The following is a 21389-nucleotide window of genomic DNA, read 5'->3' as shown; positions in this document are numbered from 1 at the left end:
TATTCATTAGTCACATTATTGTGTCGTTAACGATTTAACGACCAAATGGTATAATTAAAACAAAATTCAATCATTGACAAAATTAAAAATTCAGTGGTATAAATGGTACAATGCCTAAAGTTCAACGATATCTAATATTTTTATCCTAATATAAAAACTTCCATAATACTTAGGATCATTAATAATAGCTACCCAATGAAAGTAAAATGAAATCTTCTTTGCAAGTTTAGATCTTCTATACAAACTTTGCAAAGAAATATGTAAGCATAAGAAATCAAAAGAGAAAAACTAAATGAAGAATAAAATTAAAAATGAAAAAGAAAAAGGAAGAAGAGATCATGAGGATTGGGAGTAGGATGGGAATGAGATATGGACTCAATAGGTTCTGATTCGACTTAATTCTATTGGATCGAGTTTTTTTTTATAAAAAACGATTTTGAATCGAGTTTTTTTAGAGAGTATATTCGTGTCGAGTTGGATTTGAGTTTAGGGTGAAAAATATCTAATTCGGTCCGACCCGAAAAATAATGTAATTATACCTTATATATTTAAGGACAATTGTAATAGTATCTCTCTAAATTATTATTTTTCAATTAGATCCCTATTTTAATTTATAAAAATAATATTTTTATAAATATATTTATTTCATATCAAATTAGGTTCAAATTTTATCTAAAAAATTTAAAAATAAACGGAGTTAAATCAAATTAGAGAAATTTTACCATAACCTTTTTTAAAAAAATCTCTCTGTTGGCTCGGGTCCAAATAATTATGTTGACTTCATATCTATCCCACTTGTCATGTTCACCTATAAGTTGCTTAGTCCACGTTTGGTCCACTTGTTTGACTATAAGATGACAAAATAGTTCAGATTAAAAAGCGTTTTCTAATTAATTGATTGTTAGTAGCGGTAGGAATAGGCCAGGCCAGGCCAGGTTTTAATAGGCCTGAGTCAGGCTTTAATAGGCCTGAGCCTGGCCTACGATGAATTTTGTAGGCCTGAGCCTAGCCAATAGCCTGTCAAAGGCTTTTATTTTGGCTCGGCCTGGCTCGATAGCCTGTTTAAAAGCTTGTTTAAAAAAATAACACACATTCTATAAATTAATAGGCTAAATTAATTTTTAATATAAACTGAAATCAATATAAAATAATCCAAAACAAAATAGAACCTCATACTTGAGGTAGCACCATCCAAGTCTATCAAACCAACATATTAACTATTACAAACAAAAAATAACTCCTACATCTCCATTCCATTTGAACAGAACTGGTATATCAAAACTTCAATGTGATTTGTATCTCTTATTTTTCAGCCTTCAAAATAAGAAGAAAAGTACATAAATATTAGTTACTGGATTGAAAACACTACAGAAATAAATGAACAAGTTGCTAAAAATGATTAAATATTACTTATAAAAATTATAATAATTAATATTAACCTTTGATTTTTTTCTTTACATTATATTTATGATGAAACCAATCTCCACCACAAATTAGAGCTTCAACAAATTCTTCGTTTAACTTAGAGCGAAATTCATCAATTACTCTACTTCCAGCACTAAATGTGGACTCCGATGCCACAGTTGAAATTGGAATAGCTAGTATATCAGCAGCTATCTTAAACAATATCTTATATTTCATGCTATTGTTCCTCCACCAGTCCAAAGCACTGAAGGAATTAGTGTTAGGAACATAAATACCTTCATCAAGATAATCCTGCAATTCTGATTTTATAGGAGAAACAGCTTCCTTTTCACGTAGCATGCTCATAATTTCGTCAAAACCAGTGACAACTGAAGTATTCAATTGGGAGGATGATGAAATATTATCATCTAAATTAACAACACTAGACATAGACTCTTGTAAACATAGACCTACATACTCATCATACAATTCTTCAAATGAACTTTTCACATTCTTTATATTCTCATTAGCAACTTCTTTAGAATATATCAAGGGAAAACATATACTCACCATATGAAATTTGCACCTAGGATCCAAAACACTTGCGATAGCCATCAACATATTACATTCCCCCCAATATTTTTCAAACTTTTTCTTCATTAGACCTACCATTTCCCTCATGAAGAGATCTTCAGCTTCAATCTCCTTATCAAGTATTTGTTTAACCTTCCAAACTTCTGTCAAATACAAATTTGCAGTCGGATACTCACTACCTGCATTTAAATAATAGTTATATCAAAGACATTTAGGGATAACAAAATGATCTAATAAAATACAAAAACATTATTTGTTATTGTACCTAAGATGACATGAGTAGCAAGATTTAAAACTTCCAGCAGCTTACAAACTTTCTCAACTTGATTCCACTCCTCAAGTGAAGGTGCATAATTATAGTGAGGCTCTCATTCTTTGTAAGAAGAAAATGCAATCTTAAATTTCAAAGCAGTTGACAACATATTAAAGGTTGAATTCCATCTTGTTGGACAATCAATAACAAGTTTCCTTTCTTTCAAGCGTTTTTGCTCAACAACATCACAAAATACTTTTAGTCTTGCATCGTTGTGGCTAATATATTTGACACTTTCACGAATATTGAAAATGATATCCTTAATTGTATTAAGGCCATCTTGCACTAACAAATTCAATATGTGAGCACAACATCTAACATGAAACAAAGAGCCACGAAGGAATAACTTACTACTTAGAGATATATTCTCTTTGAGACATCTTATGCATGAGTCATTGTAAGAAGCATTATCCACATATTGAAAAAACTTTATTTTCAAATCCCCAAGTTTTCAAACACTTAAAAATAGCATCAGCAACATCAATACCACGCCTTGGAGCAGGCACTTTCACAAAACTTAAAACTCTTTTTTGAAGATTCAATCTCGCGTCAATGAAATGTCCATTAATAACCATATATTCAACTACTTGATAGCTAGATTTCCATATATCTGTAGTTAAACTCATCTTGCTCACACTTTATAACAATTTCTTCAATGTTTTCTTCTCCATCTCAAAAAGTGCCAAACAATCATTTCTTGCAGTTTTATGAGTAACCTTATGAAAATCAAGGTTTGCATATTGGAAGGCCCACATCCAAATAGAATCCTCAACAACACTAAAAGGATACTCATGAACCATGATAGTAGTTGCAATTATTTCCTCATCTTTTAGTTAGAGTATCTAACATCGGGAATCATAAAAGGGTTATTTGAATATAAAGGCTGGAATGGAATGGTGGGTTGTCTACTTTCAGCAGTTGTTTTAGCCTTCTTTTGAATGCAACTTTTGGAATGTCTTTTCAAATGGGTAGTACTTGACCCAATTCCACCAATAGCAAATTTACTTTTGCAGTATCTGCAAACAACTTTCTTCACCCCAAGGGAGATTTCCATTTCATCAAAATCATTCCAAACAACTGAAGTTCTTTTCCTCCTTCTCCCGACAACTGGTTCTTCATGTTCATTTTCTTGATTGTTAGCTTCTACTTGAGTTGAATCTGTAGGAACTTGTATATTCACCTCATTATCATTTGTATGAGTGGATGCTTTTGGTTCACTAATTTTCAAGGGAGAACACATCTTCTAAACATAGTAAAAATATAAATTAAAACATGATACAACATAGGACAACAAACAACAAGAAGAACCATTAAAATTGACATGCAAAATTAATAATGCATCACATAAACGACATCATTTTGGTAAGTTATTAAATACAATTTTAGGTTAAAAAATTAACCCTAGCCTCACTTTATTATATCAACCGCTTCTCTTATCCCACCGTTTCCTCTCTAACTCTCCCTCTTCATCTCCCCATCTTCTTCGAACCCTAGACAACACAAGCCTTACATCTTACCAGCACCGCCATTATCTTGCTATGATGAAGAACCAAGAACCCTAAACTCTTAACCAAATCCTACCCTATAACCCCGACCGAGAACCTCTAGACCCCTAAATCAACCTTATTTCACTCGACCGATGAAGCACTCTGACGAAGGCTCAACTACTCCCTAAGGTAAAAACGATATTTTCCTCACTCTCCTCTTTCTGTCACTACTAGAACACATGCAGACTAAGAAAGAATTACTAAACAAGAAATACTTCCAAACATGCTTGTTGTGTTATTTGTTATTTTCCTTTCGAAAATGGGTAAGAAAACCCTTACATTGATTGTTTCCGTCGAATGGTTGTAGCTGTTTTCCCCCAAATCTTGATGAATGCTCTCGCCTCTTCTGTTGAAAAACCGAGAACCCTCTCTGTTATTGTCGTTACCCCTTCGAATGGTTGTAGACTTGTAGCTTTTTTTAATTCTTCAATCCCCCATGTTTATCTTCACTGATCCCTATTTTTATTTCCCCTCCCCTTTTTTCGTGAATCGTGATGGCATTGGCTGATGAAGTGATGATTCTTTTCGTTTATACGGTTAATCGGTTATACCCCATTCTTGGAAAACAAAAACATCCTTAATTTCCACTGATGCATCGAGTTGTGGGTGCTGCAGGTATGGGTGTGGTCAGGGCGAGCATGGTCGAGAGTGATGGCTTCGGTGGGTGGCCGACAGGCATGGATGGGCTCGGTGGATTCGCGCGCCGGTGGCGCACTGTTTTGGGCAGAGTGCTGGCATGGTCTGCTGACTGCTGTGTGTTCTGTAATCTGTTCTGTTCAATGCATATGCCACGTTAAATTATTCTGTTCGATGCATATGCCACGTTAAATTGTTCTGTTCAATGCGTATGCAATGGTCTGATGTCTCAATCCCCCATGTTTATCTTATACAATTATACCCTCTTCATGTGAAGAAGTGGTCAATGATATTGATAACATCGATGGTTATTACCCCTCCTCTCACTAGTCACTATCCTATATTTGCCGAGTTTCTTCTTCCCCGTACCGTGAAATTGATAGAACCACCTACACATACACAAGAGTACAATTAGAATGTCATTTGTTTATATTCAATCTATCATGTTTCCCCCTTCTTTGAAGCTTGTCATATTGTCATTTCATTCAGGAATATATGTGTGTTTCGACTCTCGATCATGAATCATTTATGACTACAAGTATTTTCAACTGATGTTTGCCATTGCCTTCTCAATCCTCATGGCCAGAATAGAATGAGAAAAACCATTTGGAAACTGATTCCAGATTGTGATTTTGTGAACCTTTACTGATTTTATGCATTTCATTCTTTTGGTTCTTAAACTATCAACATGAGCTTGAAATAAAAGCTATCAGAATCATACACGTTTTTTGGAAATTGATTCATGTCATGTTCTCTGTTTTTTTTTTTTCTGGAATAGACTGAAAAGGAGACACACATGTGTAATTTGTAAACCATATGGGTCCAATTTCCTTCTCTTTTCTCACTAATAATGATTTATAGTTAAACCAATCCAATTTACATTTTTTCCCAACTTTCACTGCAAGATAATAGTTGTGTATTTTAGAGAAAAAAGAATGTAACAAATAACAACGAGCCCGAAAACGTTGACAACGTTGGAGACTTGGTAGTTGCGGCCTGCGATTTGTCAACTAAACTGGACAATATATATTTATCGTACCCAAAAAATATAATAAGTATATATTTGTATAAATAGGCCGGTCTATCAGGCTTATAAGGTTTTATAATAAGCCTGAGCCTGTCCTATTTAAGTTAACAGGCTTTTAAAAAAAACTCGAGCCTGATCTTTTTATTAAATAGGTAAGGTCAGGCTTTATGTAGGTCAGGCCGTAGACCCTTGTAAGCCGGCCTGGCCTATTCCCACCCCTAATTGTTAGTTAGTGAGCGTGAAAACAACATAAACGCTAGAGGTATGCTATGTCAGAACCCGTAAATTTGAGTCTCGTCTGTTTGTCGTAGAAATCCTCACAATGAATTTTAGGGAGTATTTTGGACTTGCCGAAGTCATCAGACTTAGTTTGATCCTTGGAGAATGTCGAAGTTAAAACATATTCTCTTAATTTTAGAAGATAATTATTTAAATTGAAGAAATAATGTAGATAGAGTTTAATTTGAATTCAAGCCGATCAAAATTTTGTTGTTGAATTTTAACATCAAAGATAACTGAAATAAGCCCTTCAAGAGAAAGAGGTTCTTGACTGGCCGTAATAACGGTGAAGCCAGACCGATATTGAGAGGGGAGAGCGCCCAGAATCGTGGCAACTTGTTCATACTCCGATATGGGACTGCCACATGCGACCAACGCATCGCTGACCTCTTTGACTTGAGATATGAAAGCACGTTTGCTTAAATAGCCTTTCCGAAACATTTTAAGCTTATCATGGAGATTCATGATCCTGGCAGCCATTTTGCTTGCAAAGAATCTATCAATAGTTCTCCATATGTCAGTCGTCGTTTCAGCACCAACCAGCTAAGGCAACAACGAGGTACTCACGGTGGAGAGAAACCAAGAAGCTAACGCGTTATCTTGGGGAATAAATGCCTCAAACACCTCATTTGGAACCCGAACCATTCTCGAGAGTCACCGTTGAGCTGGGTGGAGAGACAGCATCGATGAGCAACTTTTCCAGCCAGTCACTGCGAACTGCAAGAAAAATCTGTTGTTTTCATTACAGAAAATTAAACTTATCCAATACCACATTGATTTTCTTATTAGTGAAAATTTTATCCCCAATGACAGAGGCACCACAAACAAGAAAACCAAGAACAAGAAGACCAAAATGCTCAAAAAGAAAACCACATAATCCCCAAATTTTGATACCATGTTGAATTTAGAGGTCGCAAACGGGTCATTTAGATCGGTCATTCAGACCGGGTCATTTCGAGTCCGGTCATTTCGATTTGAGACTTGATTCGGTTTAGGTCATGTCATTTCAATTTCAGTTTTAATTCAGGACAATGATAAGTAGAGTCGGATCAGGCACTGGGTTGGGTCAAAATTAAATCGGTTAGTTTTCGGGTCGGGTATCACATCGATTAGTTTTCGGGTTGGTCAAAACCATATCGGTGGGTTTTCGGGTCGAGTTAATACCAAATCGGTTGATTTCGGGTAGAGTCAATATCATACCGGTTGATTTTCGGGTCAGATTAGTATCAAATTGATCAGTTTCGGTTCGAGTCAATTTTTAGATGTTTGGGTCAATTCGAGTTGATGAATTAAGTATAAGTCCAATCAAGTATATATAAATTATTGATATATTCTTATAAGAAAAAAATATGATTTTGTCATTCAATCTTTATCATTTAGGTTCAAGTTCAACTTTCAAGCATTCAATGTTTCAAATTACACTATCATTTATGGATGACAAGAACGTATAAGACATTAGATTTGTGACTTGAATTTCATATTGTTCTAACCTAAAAAGTATGTGGTGCAACCTATTTGGTGAAATATTAAATTATAAGTTATAAATTTTGATCTCAATTATTATAAATAAAAATAAATATTTATATATTATAAAAATAAGATATTTATTAATTTTGTTTAAAAATGAATATTTTAATTCTTAACATTTTCTTTTAAAAAACAAGATCAAAGTAAAGTAGTCTAAACACAAACCCTAATTATATTCCTTCTCTTTATCTATTAATCCTTGCACTGTGGACCTGAATTATTGGGTATATATAATGAAATATTAAACTATTGTTTTTTTTATAGATTTTTAAATCGGGATCGAATCATAAAATATTACTTAATCGAGTGCCTAATGATATGATATTCAATTCTTTTTTAAAATAATTTATTTTTATATTATTTTATGAAAGCAACTCCCTTTCATATTTTCAAAGTTTCACGTTCTCAAACCGCCAAACACAAATCAAACTCGCCACTAGCACGTCCCCAATTCTCAACCCTAAATTTCAAAATTGAAATCCCTGGTTCATAACTATCGCACCAGCCGCACTCTCTCATCATTGCCTCATCGATTCATCTTCATTTTTCCCTCGCCACAAACAGTCAGAGACCCAGAGCCAACTAGACGCTGTTTACGTCAGTTATTTTATGAATCTTATCGTTCTGCTTGCTGGGAGTAGTTTGAGTGATTTTGCAGGTTATTTTCACATGTCTGGTCCATGTTTTGTTGGCTTGTTGCTTTGCCGTTTGGGATTAGTTGATTATGCCTGCTTTATGTTGCTGCCAACCAGAGTCAATATCACTTATTTCATTGATCTATAATGCACAATTGGGCGTTCAATTAGTGGCAATCATCGTTATGTGTTTGTATGGCCTTGGTATTGAATCTGCGGAGAGAAAAAGTAAATAAATATAAACGCAATAGTTAATATTTAGAAAAAGCAAATATTTAGAAACATATATAAATGTATGCGTGTTGAATTTGTGCAGAATTTGCTAAAGCATATAAATATAAAAACAATAGTTAATATTTTTTAGTGTAATTTATAGCTACTTTACATATGTTCAGAATTTGCTAAGGGCAAATGTTAATTCTATAAATTTAAATGCTAGAAAAAAAAATATAAATGTATGTGCATGATCTTGTAGGATGTAACTGTATATGGTTAAAACTTAAAATAGGTTTAAATTAATACTAACAATATTTTTATTTGTTTTGATAGTCATGGAATCAGATGATAATATATGTTATGTTCAAATTGATACAAACAATGTTCTTATACCAGAATCACCATGCTTTTCTAAGAGACGAAGTAAGGTTTGGACACATTTTCTCAGTCTTGATCCGATAGAAACTAATGATGGAAAAGAGAGGGCACTTTGTAAATATTGCGGAACGGCTTCCTTTATTTCTATCTCACACTATGGAACATCTAATATGCAAAAACATTTTGCCAAATGTAAAACTATTTTGCTTATAAGAATAGTTTGAGAACAAAGTGAGAAGAATCAAAAGATTATGATCAAAAGGTCTACAAAGATTTGGTGGCTAAAGCAATTATAAAGCACCTATATACTTTTACTTGGGTTAAACATGAAGGTAATAGAAAAATTCATGCATATTTGAACAACCAAGTTAGAAATATATATACAAACACTCAAAAGCTGATTGCTTGAAATTGCATAAAACTTTAAAAAATAACTTAAAGGAGATTCTTCGTAATGTCTCTGGTCGAATTTCTTTGACATATGATATGTGGACATCTTGTCAAACAGAGAGATATTTGCACTTGATTGTTCATTATGTAGATGCTAACCGGAAGCTAAATAATAAAGTTTTGAATTTTTATTATATTGATTCACCGCACACTGGAAGTACTATATGTAGTGTTTTGCTAGACTTACTTTAGGATTGAGGCATTGATTATAAGATTTTTTGTCACCACATTAGATAATGCTTCTAGTAATAATAAAATGCAAGACTATGTGAAATGAACTTTTAATGCTAGAAGAGCGTTATTATGTGGATAGACTTATTTTCATGTTCGATGTGCTGCATATGTGTTGAATCTTATTGTTAAGGATGGACTTAAGATTATTGAGCATAGTCAATATAAGAGATTGTGTGAATTCTATTAAATGGTTAGAATCAAGAAACAATACTTTTGACACAATGTGAAATTAGCTAAGATAGAAGAAATTAAAGTGTTGTGGCTTGATGTTCCTACAAGATGAAACTCTACATATATTATGATTGAGAGGATTATTTTGTACCGTGAAGCTTTTAAGCAAATGGTTGTAGTTGATTTTTCTTTCCACCATTGTCCAAACACCGAAGAGTGGGAAATGCTTGAGAAAATTTGAGATATTTTAAAATCATTTTATGACATAACTAATTTATTTTCAGGAAGTTATTATCCTACTATAAATTTGTACTTTGAAAATGTTTGGAAATTTTCTATGCTTTTAAAAGCATTGGCAAGAAGCAATGATGCAATTTTGAAAACAATGGTGATAGAAATGAAGAAAAAGTTAGATAAGGATTGGTTCAACTCGAGCAAGGATGATTATGACACATTATTTGTCTTTGCGGTGATTCTTGATCCTTGTTGTAAGTCATCTTTTCTCAAGTATTGTTACGAAAATTTATTTGAGAATGAAACCGAAGCTATTTTAAAGATTCGTGATGTCAAATTTAAGTTAGAGATGTTTTTTTAAAGAATATGCTCCAGAAACATATGGCTCACATGAAACAACATTATAATTGAGCTCAAACTCAGATACTTTGAGCACATCATCTAAAAATACAAGCGTAAATTTAACCCTTTTTGCAGTAAGTTTCTTAATTTTTAACTTTATGTTGTTTTCATATTTTTTCTTTATTTTCTTTATTAATTTATGTTTTTTATTTCATGTATTTTGTTTTTATTTTCTACTTTTTTTTAACATGTATTCTATTTTTATTATTTTTTGGGTTTATTGAATTTTATTTTCTATTATTTATGTATTTATTGTATTTTATTTTCCATGCATTATTTTTTCGTATGTGATTTTTATTCTCCCTTTTAAATAATTTTTCGTTATGTGATTTTTTCGTATGTGATCTTTAAATAATTTAAAATCTTCTATGTATTTGATCCACTAACTTTTAAATTATTAAAAAAAAAATTGATATGAAAGATTATAAAATAAATTTACTCATACCCAAAATTCTTGATTAAGTGATTAACTTTAATTTGCATCACTTAGATGGTTATCTATAAATAACTTTAAAAGAAAATAAATTTTGTTTTTTTACCAAGATAAATTAATATGAACACAAGTGTTAAATAAAAAGTTCTCATTTAAAAGTGATATGAAGATACAAACCAAATCAAATACCTGTACTCGACAACTCCTGCATATCAAACTTGATTATATTTTCTTAGTAAAGAATTTATTAACAAAATTTAAAAAAAATCAATAAAATTGTCTGAAAAACTAAACTCAACCTTCCTAAATCTTATAATACTGGTAAACACAAATACCATATGCATCAACTATTAGATTTTGTTACATTCCAATCCACATAAGAGCCAACAAACTCATCATCTTCCGTAGCTGCACAAATAATAACGAGAAATTATTAATTTTTTAATATTATTTGTGAAATAAAAAATTAAATAATGTCATTTTAAATTCAAAATAAACAAATGTAATAGACTAGTAATGCAAGATAATGTAGAAACAAATTTTACTATAGGAAATTAACAATAAATTCAAGAGGTAATAAAAAAACTTACATTCATAATCGAGCAACCAACTATGAGATGTTAGCAAAGCCTCCACATTTTCAGAGATGTAAGAACTTCTCCATTTATTCAATATTCTACCTCCTATGCTGAAGGTGATTGTGAAGCAAGAGTTGTGAGGGGCACAATCAATATATCTCTAGCAAGATGAGAAAGTTTTTAGTATCGATGCTCATTTTCTTTCCAAAAATTAAGGATGTCTAACTCCACTTTCTTATCCATTTTAGAATTGTCCAAGTAAACATCCAATTGTGTCTTTGCACAATAAGAATACATGGCCTCTTTGTCATAGTCCTAGAAAAACATAAAATGGAGAATAAAAATCACAAACAAAAAAATAATGCATGGAAAATAAAATACAAAAAATAAACAAATAATAGAAAATAGAAAATAAAATTCAATAAACTCAATAATAATAATAATAAAAGAATACATGTTAAAAAGTAGATAATAAAAAAAATACATGAAATAAAAAACATAAGTTACAAAAAGAATAAAGAAAAAATGTGAAAACAACTTAAAGTTAAAAATTAAGAAACTTATTGTAGAAAGGTCGAATTTGTGCTTGTGATTTCAAGATGATGTGCTCAAAGTATTTGAGTTTGAGCTCAATTCTAATGTTGTTTCATGTGAGCCATGTGTTTTTGGAGCATAAAAGCATCTCTAACTTAAATTTGACATCACGAATCTTCAAAATAGATTATGTTTCATCCTCAAATAAATTTTCATAACAATACTTGAGAAAAGCTAACTTACAACGTGAATCAAGAATCACCACAAAGGAAAATAATGTGCCAGAATCATCCTCTCTCGAGTTGAACCAATCTTTATAAAACTTTTTCTTCATTTCTATCACCATTGTTTTCAAAACTGCATCACTGCTTCTCTTCAATGCTATGAAAAGCATAAAAAATTTCCAAACATTCCCAAAGTACAAATTTGTAGTAGGATAATCATTTCCTGAAAATAACTCAGTTGTATAAAAAAATGATTCTAAAATATCTCAAATTTTCTCAAGCATTTCCCACTCTTCGGTGGTTGGACAATTGTGGAAAGAAGAATCAACAATAACCATTTGCTTAAAAGCTTCACGGTAAAAAATAGCCTTATCAAGTATCATATATGTAGAATTCCATCTTGTAAGAACAACAAGCCACAACACTTTAATTTCTTCTATCTTAGCTAATTTCACACTACGTCGAAAAGTATTTTTTCTTGATACTAACAATTTAATATACTTTACACAAACTCTTATCTTGACAATAATATGCTTAATGATCTTAAGTCAATCCTTAACAATAAGATTCGACACATGTGCAGCACATCGAACATGAAAATAAGTCCATCCACATAATAATGCCCCTCGAGCATTAAAAGTTCATTTCAAATTGTCTTGCATTTTATCATTATACTAGAAGCATTATCTAATGTGATGGAAAAAAATCTTATAATCGATGCCCCAATCCTAAAGTAAGTCTAGCAAAACACTAAACATAGTACTTCCAGTGTGCGATGAACCAATATGACAAAAATTCAAAACTTTACTATTTAGCTTTCAGTTAGCATCTACACAATGAGCGGTAAAGCACAAATATCCCTCAGTTTGACAAGATGTTCACATATCACATGTTAAAGAAATCCGGCCAGAGACATTACGAAGAATCTCCTTTAAGTTATTTTTCAAAGTTTTATGCAATTTCAAACAATCAAGTTTTTCAGTGTTTCTACATATAGTTCTAACTTGGTTGTTCAAATATGCATGATTTTTCTATTACCTTCATGTTCAACCCAATAAAAAGTATATTCGTGCTTTATAAATGCTTTAGCCACAAAATCTTTGTAGACCTTTTGATCATAATCTTCTGATCCTTCTCCCTCTATTCTCAAACTATCCTTACATGCAAAACAAGTTTTACATTTGGCAATATGTTATTGTATATTAGAAGTTCCATAGTGTTTGTTAGAAATGAAGGAAGCCGTTTTGCAATATTTTCAAAGTGCCCTATCTTTTCCATCCTTAGTTTCTATCGGACCAATACTGAGAAAATGTGTCCAAACCTTACTTCGTCTCTTAAAAAAGCATTGTGATTGCAGTATAAGAACATTGTTTGTATCAATTTGAACCTCACATATATTATCATTTGATTCCATGACTGTCAAAACAAAAGAAAATATTGTTAGTATCAACTTAAACCTCTTTCAAGTTTTAACCATATGCAGTTACATCCTACAAGATCATGTGCATACATTTATATTTTTTTTCTAGCATTTAAATTTATAGAATTAACATTTGCCTTTAACAAATTCTGAACTTATGTAAATTAGCTATAAATTCCACTATAGAAAATATTAACTATTGCGTTTATATTTATTTGCTTTAGCAAATTCTGCATAGATTCAACACGTATACATTTATATATGTTTCTGAATATTTGCTTTTTCTAAATATTAACTATTGCGTTTATATTTATTTATTTTTTCTCTCCACAGATTCAATACCAAGGCCATACAAACACATAACGATGATTGCTACTAACGCACGAGGAATAGAATTCCTATATCCCAAGATAGGTCAATCAAACTGAACGCCCAGAAGCAAGAGGAACAAACATTATCAACACAAAATGACAACGCCTAATTGGCCATTATAGATCAATGAAATAAGTGATATTGGCTCTGGTTGGCAGCAACATAAAGCAGGCATAATCAACTAATCCCAAACGACAAAGCAACAAGCAACAAAACATGGACCAGACATGTGAAAATAACCTGCAAAATCACTCAAGCTACTCCCAACAAGCAGAACGATAAGATTCATAAAATACCTGACGTAAACAGCGTCTGGCTGGCTCTTGGTCTCTGACTGCTTGTAGTAAGGGAAAACTGAAGATGAACCAACGAGGCAACGATTAGAGAGTGTGGCTGGTGCAATCTTGAGGAACCAGAGATTTCAAATTTGAAATTTAGGGTTGAGAATTGGGGACGTGCTAGCGGTGAGTTGGATTGTATTTGGAGGTTTGAGAACTTGAAATCTTGAAAATATTAAAGGGAATTGTTTTCATAAAATAATATAAAAAATAAATTAAATTAAAAAAATTGAATATCGAATCATTAGGCACTCGGTTAAGTACTATTTTATGATTCGATCCCGATTTAAAAATCCATAAGAAACAATAGTTCGATATTTCATTATATATACCCAATAATTCAGGTCAACTGTGTAAGGATTAATAGATAAAGAGAATGAATATAATTAGAGTTTACGTTTAGGGTTTATAATTTAAGAATTATAAAAATAAATTATTTTTAAACAAAATTAATAAATAACTTATTTTTATGTTTTATACAAATAAATTATTTAAGAATTAAAATATTTTTTTAAAAAAAAAATAAATAACTTATTTTTATAATATATAAATATTTATTTTTGTTTATAATTTAAAATTAAAATATTACCATAAGTGTTATATCATTTATAAAATTATTTATATCAATATTCATTCAAATATAATTATTATATTATTTTTAAAATTCAATAAATGTTATATTTATAATTAGACATCAAACATCAAACTAAAAATTTTAATTTAGAATAAAATTTATAATTTATAATTTAATTATTCACCAAATAGGTTGCACCACAAATTTTTCAAGTTAGATAAATATGAAATTCAAGTCACAAAATCTAATATGTCTTATATGTTCGGGTCAAATTGTCATCCATAAATGATAGTGTAATTGAATGTTTGAAAGTTGAACTTGAACCTAAATGATAAGATTGACAAACAAAAATATATTTTTTCTTATAAGAATGTATCAATAATTTTATATATACATGATTGAACTCATAATTAATCAATCCAAATTGACCCGAAAACCTAAAGATTGACCCGAACCGAAATTGATTAATCCGATATTGACCCAACCCGAAAACCAACGAATTTTGTATTGACCCAACTCAAAATCTAATTGATCTGATATTGACCCGACTTGAAAACCAACCAATTTGATTCTGACTCAACTTGATACTTGACCCAATTTGACTTATCATTGATCCAAATTAAAATCGAACCCGAAACGACCCAAATCAAGTCTCAAAGAGAAATGTCCCGACCCGAAATGACCCGATTCGAACCCGATTTGAATGACATGTTTGCCACCTTTAAATTCAACATGGAAATAGGTTCTGGGGATTTTGTGGTTTAGGTCTTCTTGTTCTTGGTTTTCTTTTCTATGGTATCTCTGTCATTGGGGAAAAAATCTTCACTAATAAGAAAATTAGTGTGGTATTAGATGAGTTTAATTTTATGTTATGGAAACAACAAATGCTGTCTCTCCACCCAGCTCAACAGTGAAACTCGAGAAGGGTTCAGAGGTTCCAAATGAGGATTTTGAGGCGTTTTTTTGCTCAAGATAATGCAGTTGGCTTCCTGGTTTCTTTCCACCGTGAGTACCTCATTGTTGTCACAACTGGTTGGTGTTGAAACGCGGTTGATATATGAACTGTTGATCAATTCTTTGCTAGCAAAATGGCTGTCACGATCATGAATCTCCATTACAAGCTCAAAATGATTTGGAAAGGCGATTTAAGCATGCGTGCTTTCATTTCTCAAGTCAAGGAGGTCAGCAATGCGTTGGACGCGTGTGGCAGTCCCATAGATGAGTAAATGACAACATCACAGAGCGTAGCTAGGAGAGTCATTCAACTATGGCTGAGCAGTTAAGGAAGGTTCCAACCGAAGCTGAGCTGCTTAGGAAAGAGTTGAGTAAAATGAGTACCGAGTGGGGCAATGATAAGAGGAAGTTCGATGATAAAAGATTCATGTTGAAACTCAATGTGGAAAAGCAAGATGGAGTTATAAAACAATTAACGAAGGAAAAGCATAAAGTCCAAGAAAGCTTTGAGGTCATGGACAGGGATTATCGAGAGTTACACAAGAACTTGAAAGCTCGAAACTTGCAGTGTACAAATAGGGACTTGAAAATTAAACTAGATAGAGATGAAAGACATGCCAGTAGGAGCGACGAAGACAAAAAACGAGCTAGCACCTGAATCAAAAAGCTGACTGAGCAATGTGATAGGGCTAGACATGAGTTGAGTCAAAGACAAACACAAGTAGAAGAGCTCGAGGCACAAGTCATTCATTTAGAAAAGCCTTTTCGAGGGACAGTGCAATGAGAGTGGTTTAAGACTTCAAGAGGAGAATGAAGCCTTGAGAAAGAGAGTAATTGAGTTAGAAGGGGCTGAGTTGACCCATTCTTGTTAAAATAATGGCTCAAAATGAGATTTAGCACTGACTGAAAATATAAACAGTAATTAAGAAGAACAGATTCGTAAAACCGTGTCGTGGTAAGAACACTGCCTTAGAACGAATTCGCCTCGATGTGTGTAATCGCTGCAGTAGGCGGACCGTCCCCCGAGGTTAACACGGTCGCTCCGAATTCCGTACACCCGAAAACCGGAGTGGACTGTGGTGGTATTGCACTTCTGATCGGAAAGCACTCAGAGAGAACTCACAGAGAGAACTTTAGAAACACTTTGGTAAGTGAATTGTGAATGTTTTGGAGTGAGTTGAGAAGCTGAATATAGCTCTCTATTATAGGCTAGAAATAGGGTTAAAGTCGTCCATAAAATTTCAGGATAAACCTCTTATTTGTAACAGCTGAAACGACTAGATGAACCTGACTCAGAAATAGTCCAGGTTCATTGTATCATTATTCAGCTGTTATAACTCCCGAAATTATATCATGTAACCCCTGGAATTAATCAAATAACTCCTGTACTCCTGATATTAACAGCTTGTCTCCTTTGTACAAAGCTGTAAATCAGTCCAGGTACATCTTAACGTTCTGATTTAATTTAGGAATAAACTGTTTAATTCTGATAAAAAATAATTCAGCTGTTATTATTTGAAATTCAAACAGTCCTCAGCAGCCTATAAATATCAGTTGATATCTTTCACATTTTCCATTTGTTTCTTTCAAAGAGAAATCCTCAAGAATTTTCTCTAAAAAGATAGTATCCGCGCGGACGTGTCGAAGACACGTATTACCACGACCACGACCACGACCACGACCACGACCTCGACCTCGATCGACCACGACCACGACCCGAGCCGAGACGAGACGGACGGACGCGGCGGCGGTGCGCGAGAGCCCCCCTTGTTCTCTATCACTCAACAAGGAAGTGGAATGTCAAGCCTTAATACCATTCCCAATAGTGTTTCCAACACTATGTGGGATTGAGCATTACCAACATTCCCCACTAATGCGAAAGAAATCTTCTGAAACTCGAAAACAAGCTTTCCAGAAGAGTAATAGCGAGATTAGTGGCTTAAGCACTAGTGAACATATCTGGAACTAGTACATAGTGATGATGAGCAATCCTTCTCTTAGATAAGTGAAACTAGTCTGGAACTTTCTAAGATCAGGGTAAACTCATAACACACAACTAACCCCTTCATCCACCTGAGTCCTCGATGTGTAAGATATATATACAAAAGTATATATTTGGCCATCTTACCTCAGGATTCTAGTAAGTGTGCTAGAAAAATAGCCAACATTTTCATAGAAGGCGGCTAACCCTTCTCACTTACATAGGTTATTTCATCAAGTTTATCTCAACATAAACCACCCTTTAAAAAGGAATATGAAATAATTAAGAGCTTTATAATAGCTCAACCTCACAAAGGGTATGGTGACTTTTTCAAGTTCATTATAAATGAACCACCCAAACTCTGGGCTAAGAAGTCATTAAGAATAAATATTCAACCTCATTTATCGGTAAATTCATAAGTCCTTCTCACTAGAACCATCCAAATACTTGGATTGAATTTATTAAGAGTTTAACAAACTCAACCTTTCTGTCGGTAAGTTCATCATTTCCTACCCACTCACTCTGGGTTATGAACTTATTAAGAATAGATATTCAGCCAAAATCGGTAAATTCATCAAGTCTTTCTCACTAAGACCACCCAAAGCCTGGGCTATGAATTTATTAAGAGCAATTAAGCTCATCCTGGGCATGCACATTATTCATCATAGGGATAGGCAGTAGGAATGTGCACTATGAGTCTTTCCATGGTTTCGTTTGACCACATGGAACTTAGATAACTAAGTTGGGTATCCACCATGAATTCCTCACCAATGGGCTTTAGACCCATCCCCCTCGACGAATCTAGGACCAGCTTCCGACTTAACCCTTTGGTAAGTGGATCTGCTAGGTTCCTTTCCGACTTCACATACTCTAAAGAGAGCACTCCATTCTTTATCAAGTGTCTAACTGATTCATGTCTTATGCGAATGTGTCTTTTCTTACCATTGTAAGCTTGGTTCTTAGCCACACATATCGCAGCTTGTGAATCACACAACAATGAAACTGGAGGAGTCGGTCTTCCCCACAACGGAATATCTGCTAACAAGCTCTGAGCCACTCGGCTTCTTGCCCAGCTAGGTCAAGAGCTATAAACTCTGACTCCATGGTAGAACGAGCAATACAAGTCTGCTTTGATGATTTCCACGAGATCGCTGCTCCACCAAAGTAAAAACATACCCGCTCGTAGAGCTTACCTCATCATTATCAGAAACCCAGTTGGCATCACAATATCCTTCCAATACCGCAGGAAAGCCAACAAACTCAAGTTTCCAATTCACAGTACCCTTAAGATACTTCAGTAAGCGTTTAAGCGCAATCCAGTGCTCACCACTCGGATTATGAGTATATCTACTTAGTCTACTCACAGCATAAGCAATATCAGGCCGAGTATAGTTCATTAAGAACATTAAACTTCCGATTAATTTAGCATATTCAGTTTGGGAAACACTACTTCCTTTATTCTTAACTAGATGTATGCTAGGGTCATAAGGAGTTCGAACAGGGACGACATCAAAACTGTCAAATTTCTTTAGCACTTTCTCTATATAATGTGCTTGACATAAAGAAAATCCCTTCTCAGTTTTGGTAATTTTGACTCCTAAGATTACATCTACTTCTCCCAAATCTGTCATCTCAAACTTAGTGGACAAGAAATTTTAACTTTGTTAATGGACTCAATGTTAGAACTGAAAATCAACATGTCGTCAACATAAAGACTTATGATAACACATTCAGTTTCAAACATCTTCGAATACACAAGCATCCGAACCATTCACAACAAAACCAAAACTAAGAATAGTTTTATGAAATTTCTCATACCACTGTTTAGGAGCTGCTTAAGTCCATAGAGTGACTTTTGAGTCTACAAACTTTGCCTTCCATACCAGGTGCCTCAAAACCTAGTGGCTGCTCCATGTAAATCTCCTCATCTAGATCCCCATTCAAGAAAGCAGTCTTAACATCCATTTGATGTACCTGCAACTTATGAATAGAGGCTAGTGCAAATAATGCACGAATCGTTGAGATTTTTGTAACGGGAGAGTATGTATCAAAGTAGTCTAAACCAAACCTTTGAGTGAACCCTTTGACGACTAACCTTGCCTTGTATCGCTGAATCGAACCATCTGGCCTTAGTTTCTTCCGGAAGACCCATTTGTTGGAGATTGGTTTGAATCCCTTAGGCAAGTCAACTAATTCCCAAGTATGATTAGACATTATCGATTCTAGTTCATCATTAACAGCGCTTTTCCAAAAACTAGCATCGATAGATCTTATAGCTTCTTCAAAAGTTTTAGGATCCTCATCTAATAGAAAAATTTGAGCTATAGGATCTGAAATGAAGTCTAAATCATTTATCTCAGAAATAAAGGAAGTAATAAAATCTGGTCCAAAAGAGGTTTCAACTCTTTGCCTTTTACTTCTTCTAGGCTCAAATCATTTTGTTCAGAAGACCTAGCAGGTTTACTAGAAGAAGTTGATGGAATATATTCTATTTGTGTTTCAATATTTATTCTCGGTTCCTTTAAAGGAAAAGTATTTTCAAAGAAAACAGCATCTCTTGATTCACAAATAGAATAATCTTGTAAAAGCATGAATCTGTATGCAGCACTATTCGTAGCATACCCTATAAACACTGCATCAACGGTTTTAGGTCCGATGGTGAACTTCTTAAAGTCTGGCAAGCCCACTTTAGCCAGACACCCCCACACTTTCAGGTATTGTAAATTAGGAGCGTATCCTTTCCACAATTCATATGGGGTAGAATCTAATTTCTTATGAGGAACTCGGTTCAAGATATGAGTTGCCGATAGAATGGCCTCCCCCCACATGTTATCAGATAACCCAGAACTTATTAGTAAAGAATTCATCATCTCTTTTAAAGTTCTATTTTTCCTTTCGGCTATACCATTCTGTTGAGGAAAATAGGGGGCTGATGTTTCATGAATTATGCCATTCTTTTCACAAATATCTTTTAAGAAATTAGATCCATATTCACCACCTCTATCAGATCTAACTCGTTTGATTCTCCTATCTAACTGATTTTCAACTTCTGCCTTATAAATAAGAAAGAAGTTTTCAGCTTCATCTTTAGTTCTTAGGAGATAAACTTTTGTATATCTTGAATAATCATCTACAAAAGTTATGTAGTAGTGTTTTCCTCCTTTACTTTCAGTGTTTCTAAAATCTGCTAGATCAGTATGAATGAGTTCTAACAGTTCAGTCTTTCTATTAGAAACAGTCTTAAAGTGAGGTTTAGTATGCTTAGCTTCTACACAAATCTCACATTTGTTAAAGCTAGTTGTGTCTAGTTTAGGCAGAACATTCATATTCATTAATTTCTTTAAAGCATGAATATTCACGTGTCCTAATCTAGCATGCCACATATCAATGGATTCAACAATATAAGCAGAAGTGGTAGCTTTATTTTCATTAAATTGAGTTTCTATGACAAATAAACCATTGCTTAAAAACCCTTTCCCCACATAATCACCATTTCGGGAAAGTACAAGTTTATCTGCCTCAAAAACTAACTTAATGCCTGCCTTATTCAGAAGCCCACCACTTATCAAATTTCTACGCAAGGCAGGTACAAACAGAACATTATTTAAAGCCAGAGTTTTACCAGAAGTCAGCTTGAGTAAAACCTTGCCTTTGCCTAGCACTTCAGAGCTGCTAGAGTTCCCCATGTACACACGTTCACCAGTGTTTCCATCCTCGAACTCAGTGAAAAACTCCTTCCTTGCGCAGAAATGCTTCGAAGCGCCAGTGTCAACTACCCATTCTGAACTGTTCTCCACCAGATTAACTTCTGAGACCACCGCAGCAATGATCTCATCATCTTCTTCTACAACGTGCATCTGTGGCTTGTTGTCATTCTGGCGGTCTGAGCGGTGTTGGCATTGGTAAGCCTTGTGGCCAGGTAAACCGCAGACAT

At 33.6% G+C, this 21389-nt stretch overlaps 1 protein-coding gene and 1 long non-coding RNA gene across 2 annotated transcripts; one reads left to right on the top strand and one right to left on the bottom strand.

Annotated features, from left to right (window-relative positions):
- Positions 1-1302: 1302 nt before the first annotated feature.
- LOC120165228 (zinc finger BED domain-containing protein RICESLEEPER 2-like) lies at positions 1303-3551 on the bottom strand. The gene is made up of 3 exons (XM_039174789.1): positions 3287-3551; positions 1459-2177; positions 1303-1314 (listed from the first exon to the last, which is right to left on the bottom strand). Exons 1-3 carry the CDS (start codon positions 3549-3551, stop codon positions 1303-1305), a joined length of 996 nt encoding a protein of 331 aa, XP_039030720.1.
- Positions 3552-3727: 176 nt separating this feature from the next.
- On the top strand, positions 3728-5007 carry LOC120165353. The gene is made up of 2 exons (XR_005519808.1): positions 3728-3987; positions 4474-5007. It is a non-coding gene; the product is annotated as an uncharacterized LOC120165353 (long non-coding RNA).
- The last annotated feature ends 16382 nt before the right edge of the window (positions 5008-21389 follow it).

Source organism: Hibiscus syriacus, unplaced genomic scaffold (genome assembly GCF_006381635.1).
Source record: "Hibiscus syriacus cultivar Baekdansim isolate YM2019G1 unplaced genomic scaffold, ASM638163v2 tig00111582_pilon, whole genome shotgun sequence".
Lineage (NCBI taxonomy): Eukaryota > Viridiplantae > Streptophyta > Magnoliopsida > Malvales > Malvaceae > Hibiscus > Hibiscus syriacus.
The sequence above is the reverse complement of the archived record's forward strand: the minus strand, read 5'-3'. Positions and strand labels throughout refer to the sequence as shown.

Excerpts from the sequence above, each read along its gene's own strand:
- LOC120165228 (XM_039174789.1), bottom strand. The coding sequence starts at position 3,551 with ATGTGTTCTCCCTTGAAAATTAGTGAACCAAAAGCATCCACTCATACA. Across the intron at positions 2,178-3,286 it reads TATTGGTGGAATTGGGTCAA|GTAGTGAGTATCCGACTGCA; the intron begins GTACTACCCATT and ends ATTTAAATGCAG.